Raw genomic sequence first — 25093 nt, 5'->3', positions numbered from 1 at the left:
ACTCTGTACATTGTGGGATTTAAATGGTGTGTTTTGACTACGTTCACCAACATTAGTTCAGATCCATTTAATGATTCAGTGACCATTTCTGATGATGTCAGAAGGTGACAAATGAGTGTCTTGTGTGAAATGAGTTAGTCAATGAAACAACAATCAAAAGAACATTTTAATCCTTTAAAGTTTTAAAGTTTTTGTCTACAGACCTACAAAGAGACTTTACAGGTTTTATGCATTATAAGAACAAAGCAAATCTATCATTTCCCTACAGTTTGTGAGCTGCTGAGCATGACTTTTATCAAAAGACAACAATAATAGTCTTATAATAATCATTATAATGAGTTTCAATAACGTCTGTAGGTTTTCATGTATAAAAAAGCATCTCTACATATCTATTCACTTCAGTGAAAAGCATAAGTGTTCTAAGATCACAGCAGATCTTTCTTATTTCCTACAGTTTGCCAACACAGAGGTAAAAAACAGGAGCTGATATTAAAAATAGCTTTAAATATTTAACACAGATCTAGTAATCTGCTTAAATTGGCAAAAACAACCGATCAAACTATGACCTCACAAACATAATGTACAAATCATAACTTAATGAAGACTCATGCACTGTTTTGTGCATGCATAAGTATAACTCCATAGAACTCTGGGTGGAGCAGGAGAGAAGAAAATATAATAATTTATGCAGACTTAATAATAGTATGCAGTTAATATAGGAGCATGCTACTGGACTTTGTGAATGGTGTGGAGTCAGAGAAACAGTAGAACAGTCATCATGTATTGTAGGAAGTATAGTGAGGAAAGAGAAAGTGTGTTAAATCCTGAAGATAAAGATATTGATGGAACTTAGAGTCACGTTTGTTTCTTCTTCTTCTTCTTCTCATTCGGTTTGGCGCGACGTAAGTGACGTCACGGCGTCAACATGCAAGATGGCGACGCATCACAGACAGAATGCTGCAGGGCGCAGGAAAGTGCAGGTGAATATTCCTCACTAGTGTGCACACTAATGAGAGGTGTGTGATGTTTGTGCAGTGCTATCAGTGTTTAGACTTGAGCTCCGTGTGTGAGGAGTGTTTTAAAGGCGAATGTGAATGCGTGTATGGCGTAGAGCGATGTGGAGGCCAGATTATGTGTCAAAATCTAGTGTGCTGCCTACCTAGAAGATATTTTTGGCTGTTTTTTTGGCTGTTTCGGAACGCGCCTATAGTGCCTACAAATGCTACCTACATGATACACATTTCGCTTGGTCTTAAGACACAAATAGAGATTTAAATATTTGTATGCTGTTTGTGTATGCATGATTTATTTCATCATGTTGGGATGCAGTTTAAAGGTTAGTAGGTTTGATCCAACTGATGTCATGGGAGAATCATGCAAACACACAGCAGCATGCGTGTAGTGTATATGCATGAAAAAATGGTGCATATGAAGAGATGATTAACTCCCACATTTCGGTGACTTATATGCATGGGCGTAGAAAATGCAGGAGATGCCGGGGACGTGTCCCCCTCACTTTCAATAACACCAAAGTTGCCCCCCCCCCCCCAATTTTTCCACGGGGCATATGTGTTTAACTGAGTCTTTCATACAGCAAATGTCTAAATGTGTAAATGCAAAAGTTAAAATTCACTGGTCAGTCACGTAATTCATTAGATTAACATTTTTAATCGATTGACGGTCCTGAAAATATATATCTTAAATTTTTATTTTCGTCTTGCACTAAACGTCCCCCTCACTTTTGAAATGATTGCTACACCTCTGATTATGTGTGTAATGTTAAATTTCAGCCGATTGAAATTTGCACGCTGCTGTAAATCATTGGAACCATTTTAACTCATTGCTCTAGTGTCAGTTTCATTGCCTCAATTGCATGTATTTTTTGTGGTAAATATGTCATTTTAACTAGGGGTGCACCGAGCCAATACCTGGTGCCTGATATCAGTATCGGCTCCAATACTGACGTTTTTAAGCAGATTGGTTATCGGTCCGACGAGCCCAATCCAAATCCGATACTGTGTGTTAGTCATGTTTGTTACTGTCAAGCTCCAAAAATGACATAAATGAACCATAAAAACACCATTAAAGCAGTTCATATGACTCGTGCATTTTATTCAAAGCCACTTGAAGACGTGCGATAGCTCTGTGAATCACAAAAGGCTGTGTTTAATAAGTAAATATATAAAATGCACACACAACACGTTAGTAAATGGCGCTGCTCTGTTGACACACACGTGGCTGTTCATAGCCGTCACGCGGTGTGCAGTATTTACGCGTTACTCACGAACAGCATCTCAGATGTAGATGCTCAATAGTTCAGTTCACTTATAATATGCATTTAGAACGGCACCGGAGGAGCATTTTACCAGAATATGAATAAGAAGCGAATTAAACTACTGTGAAATTTTCTACAAACAGACACATACAGGACTTCCTGGAGATTTCAGAATGTCAAAATAATATAATAGTTATAATAGTAATAATAATGATGATGATAATTTAGTATTATTATTCGTTTTCAAATTATAACAATATTTAAGTTGAATGGGTTCCAAAAAAAATGGCTGTGACTGAAAAGTGGATGGATATCTTACAACTAAATTGAACAAAAAATAGATCTGAATCCTTTAAAATCCAGATACAAAATTGAAAACTTTCTACTGAACACTTAGACTGGAATTACTGTTAATTTTGCTGCTACACTATCCAGTAGACAAGTTAACAGTAACGTTTTTCTTAATGAGCTATACATTTATATTGAAATACATATTACAGTGTACCCCCAGTTAGTTCCACATAATAATGTAAAATATTCTAAACTGATTATGCAAAAAAAAAAACAACAACACTGGTATTGGATCGGAAGAGAAAAAGTGGTATCGTTGCAGCCCTAATTTTAACACTGATAGCAGAGGAGGTTTTTGTGTCCACCGCGTTATGTTATGCCATTATGATATTGAACGATCATATGCACATTTAAATGCTGCAGACATGCACAGCCAAACATATTGTGTACATTTGTTTCAAAGATAACATTGCTTCTATTTATTGTCTATTGCTGCAGAGGCTGATTCTGGTAGAGCCTGGTGCATGCATACTTGAACATGCTAAACATGAACATATGAGCAAATACAAACCAAACACAGACATGCATGCTTCGCATATGGACATCTACGGGGGGTGAAGACATTAGTGAAATTATTAGCAGAAGTTTTAAATGTTAAGTTATTAAATAATTGCTACTTTTCTGACTGTGCCTGCAGAAAAAAGAAAATAAAAAACATCCTCATTGTTGAGCTCTGACCTGAATCTGTATTTCATCATGTTGAGTTTCTACCCTGATCTCTGTGATTAGAAAGTAAAAGTTTATCTGACTTGTTACCTCATTTTATTTTGAGAGAATGAGAATGAAAATACCCGTAACAATAATTACTTTATTTGTTTTCGACACAATTATCAGACTGATGTGAATTGCGAAGGCATGTGTATTAGGGGTGGAAGAAAAAAAAAATCGATTTTCTGATGCATCGTGATTGTTTCTCCAATGATTCCAAATCGATTCTCTAAAATTCTGAATCTTTTTTTAGTTCAATTTAAACCGCGGCAGCGCAGTGGCGCTTATGTGTGTGCCAGAGGCAGTCTGAGAGGCTAGAAACAAATGGTACACTAAAGACAAGCGTGCACGACAGGACCGATCGCAGCCTGGATGTATCAACCACACGACCATCTTCCCCGACTGAAACTACAAACCTGAAATTCATTCACAAATTCAAGCACATAGCAATGGGAGTGTTTAACAATGTCAACAAACAACATAAAAGAAGGGTTTGCACCAGTTATTGTACTGATTTGCACAGAACGTGAAAAACAGCTAAAAATATTGATGAGACACCGGTTCAGGAGACGTGGGTGATGTTTTTATTTTCTAATAATTGTTTGTATCTTGCTTCCCAATGCCTCTCTCTCCTCTTGCGTTCTCTATTTCTTTGGCTGTTACTCATTCCCGGTCTCTCATTAGTCGGGACAGTGCACATACGAGATGCATGGAATGATTTCTTATTTGTGTCACTTTACTATCACCTGTGGCGAGGAAAGGAGAAGCTGACATCTGCACTCTCACAGAAGCAGAAATCTCATGTAGCCATCCTGGATGGGCAACCGACTGTTGTGGTTATAGGTATAGGCAAGGGATCGATTTGTGGTAAATTAATAATTTAATACTATTTAATACTGATTGTGTGTGTGTATTGATGAAAAAAACTGGAGATCATGATGCATCGAGAATCATTTTGTAATCGAATCGGTACCCTTTGAGGCCAGTGAAAGTTCAAACCTCTAATGTGTGTGTTGCAGGTGTCGTATGTGATCAGGGATGAGGTGGAGAAATATAATCGTAATGGAGTCAACGCACTACAGCTGGATCCAGTTCTTAACCGGCTCTTCACCGCCGGACGAGACTCAATTATCAGGATCTGGAGTGTTAACCAGCACAAGGTAAACAGTTGATCTGTAAACCAATGGAGCTAATGTCTAACAGTTTCGATTTAGTGATGTCTAAACTGGGCCGGTGCAATTAATGGCAATAAAATCAGAATATGAGCATTTGCAATTTCTAAATCGCAGCAGGCTGCAATTTTATTTATCTTTTTTTACTCAGAATTCAGTGGTGTGTAATTTGCCATTCTGATTGGTGCACATCTCGCCAGTAAGAATGCAGTGCACAAAAAAGCTACCAGTCAGGACAGAACAGGATTCAGGAAGCTGAATAAAGAAAAACAACAAGGTACAAAGAGAGAAAAATAAAAGCTGTCATGTGTCATTTTTGCAAACACAATTTTTACCCTCCTGAAATGTGATTTTGAACACTGAAATGCATTTTTGAATGAAAAATGTGTGAAAAAGGAAAATCGCTATACCTATCAAAGAAGCGTGGTTTGCATTTTGTTTTTCTCCATATTCCACATCTCTAGTCTAAACAACCGAGAGATTAAGCCATGGTTTAACTCCTGTAGCCAGAACTTAAAGGAATATCTTGGGTTCAATACAAGTTCAGCTCAGTCGACAGCATTTGTGGAATTATGTTAATTATAGCAAAAACTAATTTCGACTCGTCCCTCTTTTTCTTTAAAAAAAAAACACAAATCTGTGTTCCTTACAATGGAAGTCAATGGGGTCAGTCTGTAAACATTAAAATACTCACTGTTTCTAAAGTATAGACACAAGATATAAGCAATATGTGTGTTAACATGATTTTACTGTCATAAAATCACTTACTAACCGCATCTGTGGAAAGTTATAGACAATTATACAACTTTGTTACCATGACGATGTAACGCTGTAAACTCTAACACCCTAAAATGATTTAAACAACTTTACAGTACATTAATACATGCGTTTAAACAGAAAAATTTATGTAAGTGCTTTAATAAAATTATAAGCTTCACATTTCTATGTTTAAACCCTCCTAAAATTGACCCCATTGACTTCCATTGTTAGTGTCTCACTGGAACACAGATTTGTGCTTTTACGAATGTAAATAATTTATTTGTGGTAATCAACATTATGCCACAATTGCTGTCGATTGAGCTTTAACTTCCTTAGGCCAAGAATGCTGTGTCTGTTTTCCATTTCCCTTTTGGATTTGTAATTATTAGCACCTAACACAAGCAGAAAAGCAAATTGTTTTCCTAAAAATTGGTGTGGACAGTGGGACTAAGTTATTAAAAAGTCAGATTTTTTTTATTTTTATCAGATTGTTTATTGTGTGTCCAGGAGTGTTGATTATTCATGTTTTTGAGACATTACAGCTGATTTTCTATAAAGCTGAATAATTAATTCTGATTCAAAGTAATGTCCAGCATCATCCAATCACTGTCAATCATGTTAAAATAAAATGATACATTATAAATTCTGAATCTATGTACTGATTATCATTGTCACATGTCTGTCAAACATGTTGAGTGATCCAAACATCATCTGCAGCCTGAAACTGAACTTTTGATCAGATTTTAGGAGTGAATGCACTTAACTGCATAGAGAGCTATAGGATGCTCCCTTGCTCCCTATTTAGTGAATGACTTCACCTCCAGTGTGCTGTCTGTCTGCACTGGTCTCAGAACAGTTTGAAATGCACCTTATTTTCATCCTAACTCCATATAAATCTCTGAAAGACACATTATTCAACTTATGCATGAATGCATTTATTCTCAATATGATAATGTACAGTAAATATATTTTTCACGGAAATCAAAGTTATGCTGTTGTGTCACGTGACGCGGTGCACCAGAAGTTTAACCCTTAAATGACAGTGTAGAGTCTTGTGAACAGTATTCATCCGGTTTAAATTCATTTAAATTATGCGTTGCAAACAGCCAAAATACAATGTCCACACATGTGGACATGGGGTCGCATGTGGTTAACTGCCACATTGGGAAGGATAATTTAGGAAGTCATTTTTATGCACCTGTTACCTGGCAAAATCACTGTAACACTGGTCATTATAATAAAGTCTTGATTTTGAATCGCACTGAAATGGTTTAATTTGCAATAACGACTGCCTGACTATCCCACTTATTACATGGCTACTTAACAATGGACATGAAATATTTATTTCAGTTGAAATTATTTCATTATGCGAACAAAAAGAGAGTGTGTAGTGAAACTAGCAATAGATTTGTATGAAATCACTTGCCTGTTGTCAAAGGTCAATTATTATGTTTAGTGGTCATCATAATGTATAACAAAAAATGCAAAATACCATGATTGACCAATCAAGTAGTCCAAAGAGCCCTGAAATAGTAGCTTCTATAAAGTGTCCATAACCGCAGTACAGGGTTATTATCGTTTGGGATTTTTATTTCTATTTTATGTTCAATTTGTCGTTTTAATTTGTTATTTTTTTTACACTTTGTCTGTTAGTTTTCGCTTAGTTTTCAATTTCTCAGTATTTTCCAGTTTCAGTTTTTGTATTTTATGGCTGCCAAAGCTAAATTCTTTACTGGTATCATTTAAAGGGGTCATAAAATGGAAAATCGAATTTTCCTTGATATTTATCGTATAAGAGTTAACTGTACTATAAAAGCACACTGTACATTTTAGAACTCAAAACTTCCTCCCCAGTCTAAAAAAGAGATTTGTACGAAATCACAACTCGCCACGCGCCCCACTGAGAGCGAGAACCACATTATAGCGACCACTAGTAGGTTCTCCTCCCTAGCAACCGGGCCAATTTGGTTGCTTAGGAGACCTGGCTGGAGTCACTCAGCATACCCTGGATTCAGACTCGTGACTCCAGGGGTGGTAGTCAGCATAAATAATCGCTGAGCTACCCAGGCCACCCCAGCTGGACGTCTTTGACCCTTTGGATGCATTTCCGGGCATTCTGCGCCTCAGTGCACTTATGTGTGTGTGTGTGTGTGTGTGTGTGTGTGTTTGACTATTCATCGTGCTGTGGCTGTATGTGCGCGGACTGCTTTTGAACCAGTCATAATACGATTCAAGCTTTGTAAAGGATCTGTTCATTCATGAATACGTCATGACTGTTTGATGGTTATTGTGCTGATGTGCTTGAGTTGAATATATTCGGATGCAATTTGTTGGATGTGTGTTATTTGTAAACCCTGAAATTTTGCTTTATAAATTTGTGGAGCTGGTTCATTCTCTTCTGACTGAGTTTCAAATATGACTGTGTATTCGAGGGGCTGTACGATGTTAGCCAATCAGAACAGTGGCCGTTTACATTGAAGTTTAAAGGAGACGCTGTGGCCAAAACCGAGCTTTTCAGAGAAAGCGCAAAATTAAAAAACAGGGTGGAAAATGATCATTTATTACTAAACTATGACTGTTTTAGTGCTAAAAACTTTACTGACATTATCACTGGACCTCAGGGAAGATCAGTCAATTATATAAAAAATAATAGCATTTCATGACCCCTTTAAAACGTCTAATGTCATTCAATTTCTCAGGACATTTTTGTATTACCTGGTTGTATTTTTATGTTTAATTAAGATGGGTAAAGTGGGACAGTTCTATTGATTCCCATTTTATTCACATGTATTTAATTGAATTGTTATAAATCATTACTGAACACATTTTTGGGAAGTAAACAATTAACTTCATTTAAAATGTATTTATTTTTAAGGTTTTTAAAATTGATTTAAAATCAAGGTTTTAAATTGATGGTTCAACATCAGGAGCTCATTTCATGACCGCCGGTGAGAAAAGCAATGATTATAATTAACCTATTTTTAAGGTTATAAAATAGTAAAAGTTGACTTAATGTTGTAAATGCTACATATGGTGGTTTATGCTGTGAAAGTGCATCAGAAAATGTAAATAAAGATATTTTCTATTCAGTACAATTTTTCCTCTGTTCCACTTTACCAATACTGCCTTAAAAATTCTGGGATTTGGTCCAGAGAGGGTCTTCAAAGTTTCTTCTTCCTAGTCTTGGGTATTTCTCAGTTTTTACTATTGACTAAGGTAGTAGACATCCTAAGCTTTAATGTCAGATTATGTGGCATTTGGATCAGTATTAAAAGTGCCAAGAAGGGTCCCACTTTGCACATATTCGCCCCAGAACTATCAACATTGAATATTGAAACACACTGATATGTTTTGCAGCAGGATCCATACATTGCATCAATGGAGCATCACACAGACTGGGTCAATGACATCATCCTGTGCTGTAATGGAAAAACATGTGAGTGATTGACGCGTGCGGTGTGATGATGTCATGTGTGTATCCAATAGGTGTACAGTACAGATATATACACGTGTGTGTGTGTTGTTTCAACAGTGATATCAGCATCATCAGACACCACAGTGAAAGTTTGGAACGCACACAAGGGCTTCTGTATGTCAACACTGCGAACACACAAGGTAACTTGTGTCATTAAGGGTGATGACAAGACGTATTATTATTCTGAAGAAAAGGAACAATTCTGTTCTAATTGAAGCAGACTAATAATGTGTGTGATTTGTTTTTGTATCATGAAGGACTATGTAAAAGCATTGGCGTATGCTAAAGACAAAGAGCTGGTGGCTTCGGCGGGTCTCGACAGACAGATCTTCCTGTGGGACGTGAACACACTGACAGCACTGACTGCCTCTAATAACACTGTCACTAGTGAGTTACTCTTATTAAACTGTGTCACCCAAAGAACGTTTGAATGTGTGTAAACTGCATGTTCTTTTGTGTCGTGCAGCGTCTTCTCTCAGTGGGAACAAAGATTCTATCTACAGTTTGGCCATGAATCAGATGGGGACAGTTATAGTGTCCGGATCCACTGAAAAGGTTACATTTTACTTCCATAATGTGATGTATTTCTAGGTATTACAGATTTTTTTTAAATCTGTTTTATAAGTGTGGATCTTGGCTATTATGTTGTTGGTTAATATAATTTTTCCAGGCTAGGGATGTTCCAATACGGAATCGGGTCTGATACCGTGTTCATGTACCCGTGCACGTTAAAACCAGATAGCAAAAACCGATACCATCTCACGTACAAATGTCATTACGTAAACATTCAGCACTCAAATTAAAAGTTACGTCCTAGTGTGGTGATTAAACCACAAAGGCTGCGATTTAATGAGATAAATATATAGTTTGCATTTGCTGCGCACTTTAAATGTGAGCGCTTGGGTAGCTCAGCGAGTATTGACGCTGACTACCACACCTGGAGTCGCAAGTTCGAATCCAGGTCATACTGAGTGACTCCAGCCAGGTCTCCTAAGCAACCAAATTGGCACGGTTGCTAGGGAGGGTAGTCACATGGGGTAACCTCCTCGTGGTCGTGATTAGTGGTTCTCGCTCTCAATGGGGCGTGTGGTAAGTTGTGCGTGGATTGTGGAGAGTAGCATGAGCCTCCACATGCTGTGAGTCTCCGCGGTGTCATGCACAACGAGTCACGTGATAAAATGCGCAGATTGACGGTCTCAGAAGCGGAGGCAACCCGGATTGAGGTGAGTAACCGCGCCACCACGAGGACCTACTAAGTAGTGGGAATTGGGCATTCCAAATTGGGAGAAAAGGGGATTAAAAACAAAAACAAAATGTGAGCGCTTGTGAATGTGTGGAGCCGGTGTTGTGCTGACGCCAGCTGTTTTTAGAGCTCCTTCACTCATATATGGGAAACACCATCATGAGCATCGCACCTTGTTTGTAGTAGATGACAGTGAGCAGAGCGCCAATTCACTTTGTTGCATGAGGCACATACAGACTACATATTTATTCCAATTAATAGCTTCCGTTTGCAGTTTAAAAGTCACATTGGGTCATGTAGCAACTTGCTTTTGAAAAGCAACCGTCAAAAACACAGAAACGGAGAAAGCTTCAAAATAAAAGCTTCCGCCAAAATAAAAGCTCAGTTTGAATAGAAAAAAGTAAGACAGAAATATATCACTACTGTATAGCTATGTAATATTCATTGTAACACTACTAATACTACTGTTAATAATAATAATAATAATAATAATAAATCTGAAGTAATTGTATTATATTTAAGCAATGTCTCACATCTGTTACGCAGCACTTTATTTAACAAAAATAATACAGTGTTATGTTGAAAATTAATTTTATATTTTCATTTTATTAAAGTTTTAAATAATTTGTATATTTAAACACCATTTTGATGATAAAATTGAAATAAAATGTCGAGATGGAATTCAGAAAAAATATAACCGAAAAAGTACTAAAAAGGAAGTATTGGTAATCATACTTGGTAACGGGACATCCCTATTCCCAGCCCATGCAGTCTTTCTCATTTTGATGAAGATTGTAAACGATAAGACCAGGAGCATTGATTGGGAAAGTAAACTGGTTATATTTAATATACTGTGTATATATATATATAAATATAATATATATATTCATCTCATCAATGATATATAAATCACATTCGGTGATCGGTGTTTAGCGCTGTGACGATTCCCCTGTTTGTTTTGAGCGACCCGTCTCATTTGACACAACAACATTGACTCGACCAATTGTTGGGAAGTTGGGGCAGGGCAAGGGTATGAAATTAACTGTTTTGCCCACCAGCCACAGTGGTAGGTGAATGCCTAATTTTACCAGCCACTCTGATTTTTTACCTGCCAGTTTGATTTTTCATATACATACATATATGTATAATATAACAGATAATACCAAGCTATTATTATAATAATGAGAATTTTGCAACATTCAAATGGAGGCTAAAGATTAGGCAAGCACAGAAGAGAAACATCTTGTTCAAGAACCATTTTTGAGGTTGTATTGAATTATGACACACATGACAATTCACCTGTAGGAGAAATTCAAACCGCTTAACATGGCTTAATGTACCAAGACAGTGATATTGGAAGACCAAATCTAGAATGCACACTATTGATGATGCATACTATATAGAGGTCGACCGATAGTGGATTTTGCCGATACCGATAACTAATGTGGTGGGAAATGCCGATAATAAGGATTTATTAATAGGATTAAAAGGCCGATATTTTTTAAAACATACTATATTTATAGAATGCCAAAAAAAATAAAATACATTTCTACTATGACGGCCACAGACAAAGAGTCCTAAATAAATCAAATCCCAGATGCAGTTTTGTTGTTCAGCCAAAATCCCCAAAATAACCCCCCCCAAAAAATTAAGATCTGATGCATAATGTGGGACTTTCAAGTATAAACAAGCCCGAAACACACTTATTTTGATATGAAGAAATTATGAAAAAACTATCGGCAACTATCGCCATAGATTTTTGCCGAAAAGCAAATATCGGCACCGATTAATCGGTAAAACCAATATATCGGTTTACCTCTAATGTACAGTACAGGCAAACAGATGAGCCCAGAATCTGAACACAACATGCTAAGAGATCATATGCAGAGTTCTTATAGATGACACAATTCATGCAAATTGTTCCCATTATCAGCAATTATTTTTTTTAATTTTTTTTTTTTTGGTTTAAAAACATTTAATGCCTTTCTAGTCGTTGGCACTAGTGTTGCAGCTTGACTACTTCTGTTCATCAGCCAAGTGGACATAGTTTATCAGCCGATATTTTCTTGTGTTTTATTGTATTGTTTTTCCTTGCATCAGGTTCTGAGAGTGTGGGACCCGCGCACCTGTGCCAAACTGATGAAACTGAAGGGGCACACAGACAACGTCAAATCACTGCTGTTGAACAGAGATGGTACTCAGGTGAGACAAACCTGTGTGCTGTACGTCAAACTGTAGATCTAGATAGGGAATCCAGACTCCCACACTTTAATATGCAATTGTTTTAATTGCCATTCAATTACGAGGATTAAATAAATGCTCCATCTGACGCTGATTGTTTGCGAATCACATTTCTCTGGTCTGTTGCTGCAGCTGTTTGTGGTTTAGTTCTTGTGTCTGTTGGTTCAGTGTCTTTCAGGAAGTTCAGATGGTACGATCCGTCTCTGGTCTCTGGGTCAGCAGAGGTGTATCGCCACGTATCGCTTTCACGACGAAGGCGTGTGGGCACTGCAGGTGAACGAGGCCTTCACGCACGTGTACTCCGGAGGTCGCGACCGGAAGATATACTGCACAGACCTGCGCAATCCAGACTCCCGCGTGCTCATCTGCGAGGAGAAAGCGCCCGTGTTAAAGGTTAAAATGCATTTCATTTAACCTGCCTGTGATGCCTTAAAATGACGCCTACATAGGCAGCTCACTAGGCTTTGGAATGAAGCCTTAGACTGTAAATCGAAAGTGCAGTTAATGCCGTGATCATGAACAAAAGTACCCGCGGCAGCTGTGCCGTGGTGTGTGATCGGGAGACCGTGTAGGGTGTAAGTTAAAGTGGCTGAATTGTGAATGTGTGTTTTGTCTCTTTCAGATGGAGCTGGACAGGTCAGCTGACCCGCATTTGGCCATCTGGGTCTCCACCACCAAGTCCACCGTTAATAAATGGGTAAGCACAGCTGGTGTCCGGCATGACATGAGCGCAAACAGCCACCTGCCACAGCTGTGACGTACTGCACAGATCTGAGCAGTCTGCAGAATGTTTGTTTACTTAAAAGTATCATTAATTAAATGTCGCCTCTTTGTCTAAAGTGTTTTTATTGTTGCAGGAAAGTGAGTGGACAGTATATTTTAATTATGGATGTATTCATGTATCGGCCAATTATTGACCAAATTAAAACAACCGGCAAATCGGTTTTAAGCTTGATATGAAAACCGATTGTTCATTTATAATTAATTATCATCACACTTTTCAAAAACTCTCTGAATTCAAATGCATAATCCAGAAATAAGGATTGCCGCAGAATGAAAGGTTTGGAACTCCTAAGAACATGTCAAATCTAATTTTGAATAATTCTCGTTCTCACATTAATGAGGAATAATCATCATTACTGATGTGACCGTTGTGAAAGTGGCACTTACCTATACATGATTTGACTTCTGAGACATTGATGTGGTATCCATTAAAGGGACAGTTCACCCAAAAATGAAAATTCTCTCATCATTTACTCACCCTCATGCCATCCCAGATGTGTATGACTTTCTTTCGTCTGCTGAACACAAATGAAGATTTTTAGAAGAATATTTCAGCTCTGTAGGTTCATACAATGCAAGTAAATGTTCACCAGAATTTTGAAGCGCCGAAAAGCACATAAAGGCAGCATAAAAGTAATTAATAAGACTCCAGTGGTTTAATCCATGTCTTCAGAAGAGATATGATAGGTGTGTGTGAGAAACAGATCAATATTTAAGTCACTTTTTACTTTAAATCTCCACTTTAACATTCACTTTCAGATGTGAAAGTGAAAGTGGAGATTTTCTGGCCACCATTCACTTGCATTAAATGGACATACAGAGTTTGAGATATTTGTAAAAATCTTTGTTTGTCATACACATCTGGGATGGCACATGGCACTATAAAATACCTGGAGAGAGCTATCCATTAGCATCCCCTTTCATCTCTATGGCTGTGCTCAGCTAGCGCAGGGTTCCCAGAAAGCTAGCGAAATGGAGAATGCCATCTTTGTTCATGGGCGTTCAGTTCCGGGATCGGGCGTCACGTGACTGATCACTCATCAATGGGAATAGATAGTGAAAAATATAAATCAATTTCACGCTTTTAAGAGCCCATCAAAAACAATCCGTCACCGGATGACGATGTGCTATAATGTAATGAAATAATTTAAATTGAAATGGTCCTTGGAACATTTTTAATTTTTAATCATAAAACACAGCTGCTTTTGAATGGCTGTCTATGGAGGCACATGCTTTTTTGCCATCGGGTGGTGTAGTTCCAGCATCTACCAGCAGGTGCTCACAGGGACCTGTTAACCAGCCAATTCCTGACCCCTGGGATGGCATGAGAGTGAGTAAATGATGACAGAATTTTCATTTTTTGGGTGAACTATCCCTTTAAGGCTAAATGACGAGTTAAGATTTAAATCGCAGTATGGTCTTGCGCGATAACTAAATCTTGAAAGCTCAAAAATAGACTGCATTCAGCGGTTAAGTCAGGATTGTGTAAGCAAGTGGCGCCCTCTAGCGGTGTGTACGGCATTATCCTTTATCCATTACACCACGATAGAAGGGGGTTTTGTTCCTTTGGTTAAAACTTTTTAACAGTGCGTCCCCAATTTTAATATTTTGAATATCTTATTTGTCGTTTGTGATTTATTAATGATTGAAACCAGAAGCCTTCAAGCGTGATGTCATATCCTGTCCGTTCTGGTGTCCAAGGTCATTATGCATGCTCAAAGCCTAGTGAGACCACAGCGTTACTCTGTAAATTGATTTTACCCCATGCTGGTGTTACTCCTTAATTTCCAGTTAATAAATCAAAAGATAACTTTAGAAATAAATAAAATAATTGTGAAGTGCTAACGTGCTCCATTTCTCCTTTATTATGAGTATATTGGATGTTTTATACACAGTGTTACTCGGGGTCTTCTGTTATTTAATATGAAGCGTTATTCTGTTGTCATAATGTTTCTTTGTTCCTCCACAGTCTCTAAAGGGCATTCATAATTTCCGCGCGTCTGGCGATTATGACAACGACTGCAGCGCACCAATGATGCCCCTGTGCACACAGCCCGAGCAGGTTATTAAAGGTGCGACGTCTGCTCCGGTCTCCGTCTGTCATTTGTTGCACTTCAATTTTGATCTGGGTGTCTTTTAGCAGAATGATTAATAAAGGGCTGCCTTCATTCTGTGGGTTATCTTCAAGAATGATCTAAATTCCATTAGTTCTCTTGACCTCCAGGTGGTGCCAGCATAATTCAGTGCCACATCCTGAATGACAAGAGACACATTCTGACCAAAGACACCAACAATAACGTGGCGTACTGGGATGTGCTCAAGGTAGCCTTTTAGATTACGTTTACATTCACGTCCCTCCACACATTACTGATTTGATGTCACTAGTTTGTTGTCTTCTTCAAAGGCATGTAAAGTTGAAGACTTGGGCAAGATGGAGTTCGATGAAGAGATCAAGAAAAGGTTTAAGATGGTTTATGTGCCAAACTGGTTTTCAGTGGATCTCAAGACGGGGGTATGTTACAGCAGAAGAAAGTTTACTGTATTTCACCTTATTAATTATGTTAATTAGTGCATTTAAGATTTTGTCAGGTTTGTTCGGATTGTTTTGAGCTTTGATTGACAGTTTGAGCTTTGATTGACAGTTTTGGCCTTTGATAGTTTTGGGCTTTGACAGTTTGAGCTTTGAAAGTTTTGGGTTTTAATTGCCAGTTTTGGATTTTTAGTGATAGTTTTGGTCTTTTATTGACAATTTTATGCTTTGACAGTTTGAGTTTTGTTAGTTTTTTTTATTTTTTTTTTTATTAAACAGTTTTGGATTTTGACAGTTTGAGCTTTAATTGGCAATTTTATGCTTTGACAGTTTGAGCTTTGACATTTTTGGGCTTTGATTGACAGTTTTGGCTTTTGATTGACAGTTTTGGGATTTGATTGATAGTTTTGGGTTTTGATTGATAGTTTGAGCTTTGATTGACAATTTTGGGTTTTGATTGACAGTTTGAGCTTTTATTGACAATTTTGGGTTTTGATTGACAGTTTTGGGTTTTGATTGATAGTTTGAGCTTTGATTGACAGTTTTGGGTTTTGATTGACAGTTTGAGCTTTTATTGACCGTTTTGGGTTTTGATTGACAGTTTGAGCTTTTATTGACCGTTTTGGGTTTTGATTGACAGTTTGAGCTTTGATTGACAATTCTGGGTTTTGATTGACAGTTTTGGGTTTTGATTGACAGTTTGAGCTTTGATTGACAGTTTTGGGTTTCGATTGACAGTTTGAGCTTTGATTGACAATTTTGGGTTTCGATTGACAGTTTTGGGTTTTGATTGATAGTTTGAGCTTTGATTGACAGTTTTGGATTTTGATTGACAGTTTGAGCTTTTATTGACCGTTTTGGATTTTGATTGACAGTTTGAGCTTTTATTGACCGTTTTGGGTTTTGATTGACAGTTTGAGCTTTGATTGACAGTTTTGGGTTTTGATTGACAGCTTGAGCTTTTATTGACCGTTTTGGGTTTTGATTGACAGTTTGAGCTTTGATTGACAATTTTTGGTTTTGATTGACAGTTTTGGGTTTTGATTGATAGTTTGAGCTTTGATTGACAGTTTTGGGTTCTGATTGACAGTTTGAGCTTTTATTGACCGTTTTGGGTTTTGATTGACAGTTTGAGCTTTGATTGACAGTTTTGGGTTTTGATTGATAGTTTGAGCTTTGATTGACAATTTTGGGTTTTGATTGACAGTTTTAGGTTTGATTGACAATTTTGGGTTTTGATTGAAAGTTTGCGCTTTAGTTGATAGTTTTAGATTTTGATTGACAGTTTGAGCTTTAATTGACAGCTTTGGGTTTTGATTGATAGTTTTGGTCTTTGACAGTTGTGGCTTTTAAATGACAGTTTTGAATTTTTAGGCTAACGATAGTTTTGGTCTTTGCCAATTTTATTCTTTGATTGACAGTTCTGGTTTTTGACAGTTTGAGCTCAGCTTTGGGCTTTGATTGACAATGTGAGCTTTGATTGACAGTTTAGGTTTTGATTGACAGATGTTGACCATCACATTGGACGAGAGTGATTGTTTTGCTGCTTGGGTTTCTGCTAAGGATGCTGGATTCACCAGTCCTGATGGATCAGATCCTAAACGTGAGAGCAACTCATCATTCATTAAACCCCACAGAGACATCTGTTTATATACCATAAAGATGAATGATTGTATTATATTTTGTATTATGTTGCAGTAAATCTGGGTGGGCTGCTACTTCAGGCTCTGTTGGAGTTCTGGCCGCGCACACACATTAACCCCATGGACGAGGATACCGAACTCAATCATGCCAGTGGTAATAATCGTGAACGCTGAACTACTTAAACTACTCTTACATAACCAAAAACAATGATACCCAGATCTTTTATGCATAAGGACATTAATTATGAACATTTTAGTCAGTTTTTTATGTTTTATTCAAATCTGCATTGACCAACATAAGGTCATCTTTTTAAATGATGTGATGTTTGTCCATTTCAGAGATTATTACTGACTTTCTTTTGTGGTATAACGTGTGTTGATGAATCATTTACATTTATAAACAAAGTAAATATAGTCAATTTTGATTTAATGTTTACTTTAAACTTTCCTTAAAAAGAAATGAAACATTTCTTTGTAATCACATTGGCATATTTCTTTGATTGTGTTCTCAGTAAACGGTGAACATGAGAGTCGGATACAGAAAGGAAACGGTTATTTCCAGGTGCCGCCACACACTCCAGTGATTTTCGGTGAGGCGGGAGGAAGGACGTTATTCAGGTGTGTGTATAACCGTTTAGTCACGGCACTGTAGATGCTGTTGTTCAGTAATCAGGGTGATATCATCATCATCATCATCATCGTGTATTTGTTTGTGCAGGTTGTTGTGTCGAGACTCCGGCGGAGAGACTGAGTCCATGTTACTGAATGAGACCGTCCCTCAGTGGGTCATCGACATCACAGTCGACGTAAGTGTCCAAAAGGCTTGCTGGGTTTTTCAGTTTGGAGTTTAAGAAAATCCCTTGATAATGTTCTGAACTTGAGGAGATGTCACGACTGCAGACTGTGTTTTATGCTCTTAATTACTGTTACATACAGCAACTTCATACTGTTTGTCTCTACAGAAAAACATGCCCAAATTCAACAAAATCCCATTCTACCTCCAGCCCCACTCGTCCTCCGGAGCGAAGACATTAAAGAAGTATGTGTCTCTCTTTCAGTTGTTGTAAGCCTTGCAACCGTGCAGCACTGCAAATGAATGTTTACAATATGCTACTATTACATGTGTTAGCAGCATGAGACTGATGTGATAGAATCAGTCTCATGCTCACACTTCAACTCACGTCATGACTATGTAAATGACAGTCTAGTGTAAGCATTTCTTTCATATCAGTGTACATGAAAATGAATGTGTGTGTGTGTGTGTAGGGATCGGTTGTCGGCAAGCGACATGTTACAGGTGAGGAAGGTGATGGAACATGTTTATGAAAAGATCATCAACCTGGACAGCGAGTCGCAGACGGGCAGTTCGGCTGCAGAGAAGCCCAACGAACAGAAAGAAGAGGAGGATGTGGCTGTACTAGCAGAGGAGAAGATCGAACTGCTCTGTCAAGACCAGGTGCTGACCTGATGCCGTTCATCACAGAGTTCTGCTATAATACAGTACAAATTACATTTCACAATTCTCGATAAGTTTCTATAGCAATACAAGTTCCGTTTTTTAAAGAAAAGGTCTTAAATGCCATTCGCGGGAGTCTTAAATTTGTTGACAAAAGACGAGACGCTGCTGTCTAGTCAAAGATGCAGTGATGCAATTTTGTAATATCGTCAGTCATTGGCAATCAGACTCGTCTTTTCTCAGCTGAGATGTGCATTATTTGAGCATGCAAGACACTGTGCTGTGTTAAAAACATGTCATTCCTTGTAATGCCTTTGCATTGTAAAGATGGCTATAGATGGTGTTTAGTGTCCAACAGTGATATAGTACACCAAACACTAACTTGCTGTTTTTATTGTTTGTGCACGTAGTTTACAACTGAGCGAGCTGAGAGTAATCAAATGCCCTCTCTTAATCCGTCCTCTTTTCTCAAATGTTGGAACATCAGATACATTCTGGTGAATCGTTTCTTCCTCAACTGCTCTCTCGCTCTCCGAATGTTGCTTTGGAAAGTTTTCGTGAATTGGTTTGTTCAGACTGTTCCTGTAAATGCACATATTCAAAAATTATTCATCAAATATTACTATTTATATGTATTAAAGGAATAGTTAGTTGAGCTCAGTTGACAGCATTTGTGGCATAATGTTGATTACCACAAAAATGTATTTCGACTCGTCCCTCCTTTTCATTAAATGTGTGTTCCAGTGAGACACTTACAATGGAAGTCAATGGGGTCAATCTGTAAACATTAAAATACTCACTGTTTCAAAAGTATAGACACAAGACATAAACAATATGTGTGCTAACATGATTTTACTGTGATTAAATCACTTACTAACCACATCTGTGGAAAGATATAGCCAATTTCACAGCTTTGTTGCCATGACAACCTAACACCGTAAACCCTAAAACAACCGTAAAAAAAAAGGTGATTTAAACAACTTTTCAAGAGAACAATTAATGTAAGTGCTTTTATTAAATTATAAGCTTCACATTTCTGTTTAGACCCTCCTAACATTGGCCCCATTGACTTCCATTGTAAGTGTCTCAGTAAACTAGTTTCCATCCACTTTTCGCGCTATTTTGTTATCGACAAAGTGAAAATGCGTAAAAACAATTTTTAGGTGAAATTTGCCGTCTTCTGCCTGTTTCCATTCAAATGGCCTTTTATCGATAAGAATGGTGTGCGTGATGACGTCATGCCTAAAAAAAAACACTTTGTCGCATAAGTTTTGGTTTTTCGCAAAATAAATCTTTTTAAGCCGTTTCCATACAGAAATGTGTGTTTATCGCTAATTGTGTACCTTTCGCCTCACAGATGTCCCTAATTTTTTTTTCCCCTGAGGTTTCGGTAAAATGTGGAGAGTATTGAGACAATTCATTGAAATTAAACAGCTTACTGTCATTTTACTTTCACAAATAAATGCAATCAGAAGACGAGGAATTGCAGTCAAAATGGAGCAGTTGCCCTTCTGATAGGACTGTAGTATCGGTCCTGATGTTGCACCTATCGCAAGTTGCCACCGGTTCCGACCCGAAAGCGAATCATCATGACCCTGTTCAAGCTGGCAACCTGCACCAAGTAGTGGAGGAAACTTTCAGTCTGAGTATAAGGAGCATCCATCGATGTGTATATGCTGTGTGTAAACAGATATTAAAGAAACATTGATGCGGTGTAATATCAGGGTTTACATATGATACATTCCTGATATTCAATAGACTGTTTTGAACAATCATCTAATCTAAAGCATCATCATCACAACTGCATTATGTCCCGCATATTTCTCCAGCAACTTTTAACGACCAACTGAACTTGATTGTGAACTTAAAGAAGCTCAGCAAATGTGATCCGAGGTAAAGAGGGTTAGATTTAAAATATTTAAATGTTTTAAAATGTTCAAAAGCTGGTTTTCTGAAAGTGAACTCGGCATTGGACAAATAGTGATTAGTTTATAGTCTTGAAAAAAGTCTAGAACATTCTGAGAATGTCATTCAGCTGATTTTTTCATCTACAGAACAGGGTACGGCTAATTTAAGGTTGTGTAAAGAAAAGGCAATTATTTAGGCCAAACAATATAATTTTTTTCATTTAGTAATTTATTTGTTTAATGCTTTTTTCGTTTGGTAATTCATTTAATACAGGGAGTTTTGCTGGCATTTTTTCAAAAGTATAAATAATAATTTGATAGAATTGGGCTATATTAGTGTTCCAGCTGAAGCTGGAGCTTTTCTCCTAGTATTGTGTATTTATTTTTAATTTAAAACATCTTTGTGCACAGAAATGATGTGTTTTTTGTATTGTGGGCTAATTCCGTGACTGCCGTCTATTATTCTGAATGGCGTGAAAAAGCAACTTTAATAAATAAATGGATGTCTACCACGATTATATTAATCACAAACAGTGGCCATTCATTTGTTCTCCTTGTACTTGACGATGACCGGTGCATGATACGAGATATTTGTGTTGGCACTCCTAGAATTGTCATGATGCAGATGTGTTTACAGCATCGGATCTGTGCAGATATGCCATTAAGACCAATCCATAACAGTGCGAGTAATGCTTCACGTACAATAAATTGGCTTTCAAGGATGTGTACCTTGTCGTCATGATTAACACAGGCTAACGATTGGGGTACATTCTGTCATGTGACACTACATTTTTGCGTTAATTGCCAATTTTCTTGACAAAAAGTGTTTCCAAACCAGTTTTTCGTGACATTTGAAGTATCAACATGGAGTTTATGCGCTAGAGTTAAACGGAAAAGTATTATGTGGACACTTGTGAAATTTTAGCGATAATTTGCGTTTCCATCAGCTTTATCGTAAACTTTCTGATGCGCTACACCTTTGTTACAAAAAAAACCCCTTGGATGGAAACGTAGTTACTGTAACCTTGAGTCGGAGGGATAAGTCAAAATTAAGTTTTGTGTTAACATAACGTCACAAATGCTGTCGATTGCGCTTAACTTGTATTGAACCCGGAATATTCCTTTAAAGGTGCACTCAGTATTTTTTTCACCATTAAAAAGTTTGACTCCTAAAGAAATGAATTGTAATTTTGAAGCATATGTATAAAATCATGAGCACTCACATGAGATGAGGACCAGTAACCTTATAAAAGATGTTTTATTCTACATGGGGAAGGGGCGCCCTCATGAATATCACTCGCTTAATCTCAGTAACCGTCCTGTTATTGGACACTTTCACTCTTGGATTAAATTAATCACGGCTGATTGTGAATAGTGAATCTCTACTTGATGATGATGCTGCATCCACACCACTCGGTGTCACTGTAAGTCCAAGATGACATGAGCAAAGAGTTTCTGAATGCACCTTTAAAGTATTATTGCATATAAATAAATGCAATTAAATATATTTCGTCCATGAACTTGTTTAGTGAGGAAGTGTGATTATTTTAAGTCAATTATTTGACCTTGCGTCAATTGCTGTTTGGTCCAAATTATGATTCTTTTGGGGGGTAAAAACAACCCTTTTATGCCATATGCAAATAACAAGTATTATAAAAAATAAAAAATAAATCGATGTTCATGTTGAAGAAAAAAATCAGGATTTTTTTTTACCCCAACAGCACTAATCATCTTTTTATACAGTTCAGTTAAACATATTAACCTCACTAGATAATGACTAAAATTACATAAATGTTTTGTTGCTTAAATGGTATTTATATTATTTTTAAAATGCCATTGAAAAGTAAACCTGCAGATACCCTGAATACAAGTTAAATTTCACAATTCTCAGTAACAGTTTCAATGCCAATACAAGTTACATTTAAAAATATTTTCAATAGTTTCAGTACTAGGGGCCTGGGTAGCTCAGCGAGTAAAGATACTGACTATCACTCCTGGAGTCGTGAGTTCGAATCCAGGGTGTGCTGAGTGACTCCAGCCAGGTCTCCTAAGCAACCAAATTGGCCTGGTTGCTAGGGAGGGTAGAGTCACCTGGGGTAACCTCCTCGCGGTCGTGATTAGTGGTTCTCGCTCTCAATGGGGTGTGTGGTAAGTTGTGTGTGGATCACAGAGAGTAGCATGAGTCTCCACATGCTGTGAGTCTCCGCGGTGTCATGCACAACGAGTCACGTGATAAGATGCACGGATTGACGGTCTCAGAAGCGGAGGCAACTGAGACTTGTTCTCCCGGATTGAGGTGAGTAACCGTGCCACCATGAGGACCTACTAAATAGTGGGAATTGGGCATTCCAAATTGGGAGAAAAAGGGTATGAAAAATTAAATTAAATAAACAGTATCAGTACTAATAATAGTCACATGTTCATAAAGTACATGCGCACCAATATTTTTCACTATCGTTCAATGTACAGCCTGTTCAGACCGTGGTGGCAGCACTCGGGTACAGAAATGAGTCTGTAATACTGTTACTTTTAGAAAGACTGCTATCTGACTTTTTTCACTTTATTGTCTTGGTACCAAAGTACTGGTATTAAACATCATATATGGGGGCCTGGGTAGCTCAGCGAGTATTGACGCTGACTACCACCCCTGGAGTCATGAGTTCGAATCCAGGGTGTGCTGAGTGACTCCAGCCAGGTCTCCTAGCAACCAGATTGGCCCAGTTGCTAGGGAGGGTAGAGTCACATGGGGTAACCTCCTCGTGGTCGCTATAATGTTGTTCTCACTCTCAGTGGGGCACGTGGTGAGTTGTGCGTAGATGCCACGGTGGATGCTGTGAAGACTCCACACGCGCTACTTCTCCGCTGTAATGCGCTCAACAAGCCACGTGATAAGATGCGTGGATTGATAGTCTCAGACGTGGAGGCAACTGAGATTCATCCTCCGCCACCACGTAAAAAAAAAAAAAAAACATCAATTATGTTCTGATTGGCTGTAATTCTCGCATCATGCAGTATTTATGAAAATGAATCTGACGTTATTTTGCGTTTCTTTCGTAAGGTTCTGGATCCCAACATGGACCTGCGAACGGTGAAACACTTCATCTGGAAGAGCGGCGGCGACCTGACACTTCACTACCGGCAGAAATCCACGTGAGATCCATCACGCTGTTATGTCACCATGGAAACTCCTCTCCGGCAGATTCATTCTGAACACTTCACAATCAAAGCACACGCTCACCTGCACTTCCTGATCATTCTCGTACGGGCCGTTCGGGTCACACATGTTTATCTGGGTTTAAACGGGAAGGAAACACTCATGAAGGGCTAAAAGACATGAAACATAAAGTCAAATTGTCGGGAAAGTCTTTTTTTGAAGTTTGAGTGTGTTTGTGTATAGAAAATGCCACCTGTATGTTTTTTTTAATTTCCCTTGGCTTGAATTCTCTCTTGGTGAATGCCATACTGGATGTATCAGACATTTGCTTTTTTGTTTACCACCCTCTCCTCCTCTCCTCCTCTTCACATTTAACATTCCAGTGACGTGTTTGTTGCCAGCCACGTTAAAATGCTTCTTGCAGCAAGTGAAAGCAGAGGATTGCATCTGGAACTGGATTGAAACAATCCGGCTGCTGCCACTAACATCCGTTTATAAGCGTTTTAGATGACTAAACGTCTGATTGAACTCTTCGACGTGCTTCAAGAACACCGTTTCCCATGATGCATTTCTCACTGGCGTAATGTGCTCTCATCAGTGCATCTGTTTTGTACATATATTGTAATTATTTTGTAGTCAATACGAGTTGGAGATCAGGAGGTTATATTTACATTTTTTGTTTTTTAAGAAAATGTACGGGATTTTCAAAAGGTGCTTTTTCATGTAAAATATGATGACAAAAGTGTGTGGAGTAAGAACAGTCATAATATAGAGACCAAGGTTTCATTAAAGCGATAGTTCACCCAAAAATGCAAATTGGGCATAATTTGGATCTGTTCCTCACAGTAAGCTATCGTATGGCTTCAGAAATCACTATGTGGAAAAGAGCTGCATGAAGGTTCTTCAAAAAGTTCAACTGGTTTGGAACGACATGAGGGTGAGTAAATGATGACAGAATTTTCATTTCTGGGTGAACTGTCCCTTTATTTGCTGCTGACCGTTATCTTTCCTTCCTGTTAGAGGAAAAACACACTCAAATAAATGATAATAGCTATGAAATATGGATGGCAAAACTCATGTTTTTAATTTAAGCAAAACAAAAGCTCTGTTCAGCACACGTCAATCATAAGAAGATTTTCATAGTGTTCTAGCAAAATATATTCATGTATATATTTGGTCTTACAAAAAAAAAAAAAAGATTATTATAATGATACAAAACCATCAGAAACTAGATAAACGGCCCATTTAATCTGAGTCGGAAGAGAAAAGCTCTTGGGAAGGTTGGAAAGTGTCCATGTCCACCCTGTATTTATGCTTCCTGTGTTGATTGATTGTAATTATATGCAGTATATTTTGGGTAAGTAACAGCTAAATAAATGAACCAATAATAAACGAG

The 25093-nt window shown here is 37.8% G+C and overlaps 1 protein-coding gene across 4 annotated transcripts; it reads left to right on the top strand.

The window, feature by feature from the left end:
- The first annotated feature begins 871 nt into the window (after positions 1 to 871).
- Positions 872 to 25093, top strand: LOC127434617 (WD repeat-containing protein 48). 4 transcript variants are annotated; one of them, XM_051687473.1, is made up of 20 exons: positions 4019 to 4201; positions 4354 to 4494; positions 4658 to 4783; positions 8626 to 8701; positions 8798 to 8880; positions 8998 to 9127; positions 9207 to 9295; positions 12084 to 12185; positions 12393 to 12617; positions 12847 to 12921; positions 14977 to 15079; positions 15232 to 15329; positions 15412 to 15519; positions 17044 to 17140; positions 17236 to 17334; positions 17693 to 17798; positions 17899 to 17986; positions 18143 to 18219; positions 18447 to 18636; positions 23602 to 25093. In XM_051687473.1, exons 4-20 carry the CDS (start codon positions 8644 to 8646, stop codon positions 23695 to 23697), a joined length of 1824 nt encoding a protein of 607 aa, XP_051543433.1. In that variant the 5' UTR covers positions 4019 to 4201; positions 4354 to 4494; positions 4658 to 4783; positions 8626 to 8643; the 3' UTR covers positions 23698 to 25093. The 4 variants fall into 4 exon arrangements, with proteins under 4 accessions (XP_051543431.1, XP_051543429.1, XP_051543433.1 ...); XM_051687472.1 differs by having other exon boundaries at positions 8623 to 8701; XM_051687471.1 differs by lacking the exons at positions 4019 to 4201; positions 4658 to 4783 and adding an exon at positions 872 to 980.

Source organism: Myxocyprinus asiaticus, chromosome 44, assembly GCF_019703515.2.
Source record: "Myxocyprinus asiaticus isolate MX2 ecotype Aquarium Trade chromosome 44, UBuf_Myxa_2, whole genome shotgun sequence".
In the NCBI taxonomy this organism is placed as follows: domain Eukaryota; kingdom Metazoa; phylum Chordata; class Actinopteri; order Cypriniformes; family Catostomidae; genus Myxocyprinus; species Myxocyprinus asiaticus.
The sequence above is the reverse complement of the archived record's forward strand: the minus strand, read 5'-3'. Positions and strand labels throughout refer to the sequence as shown.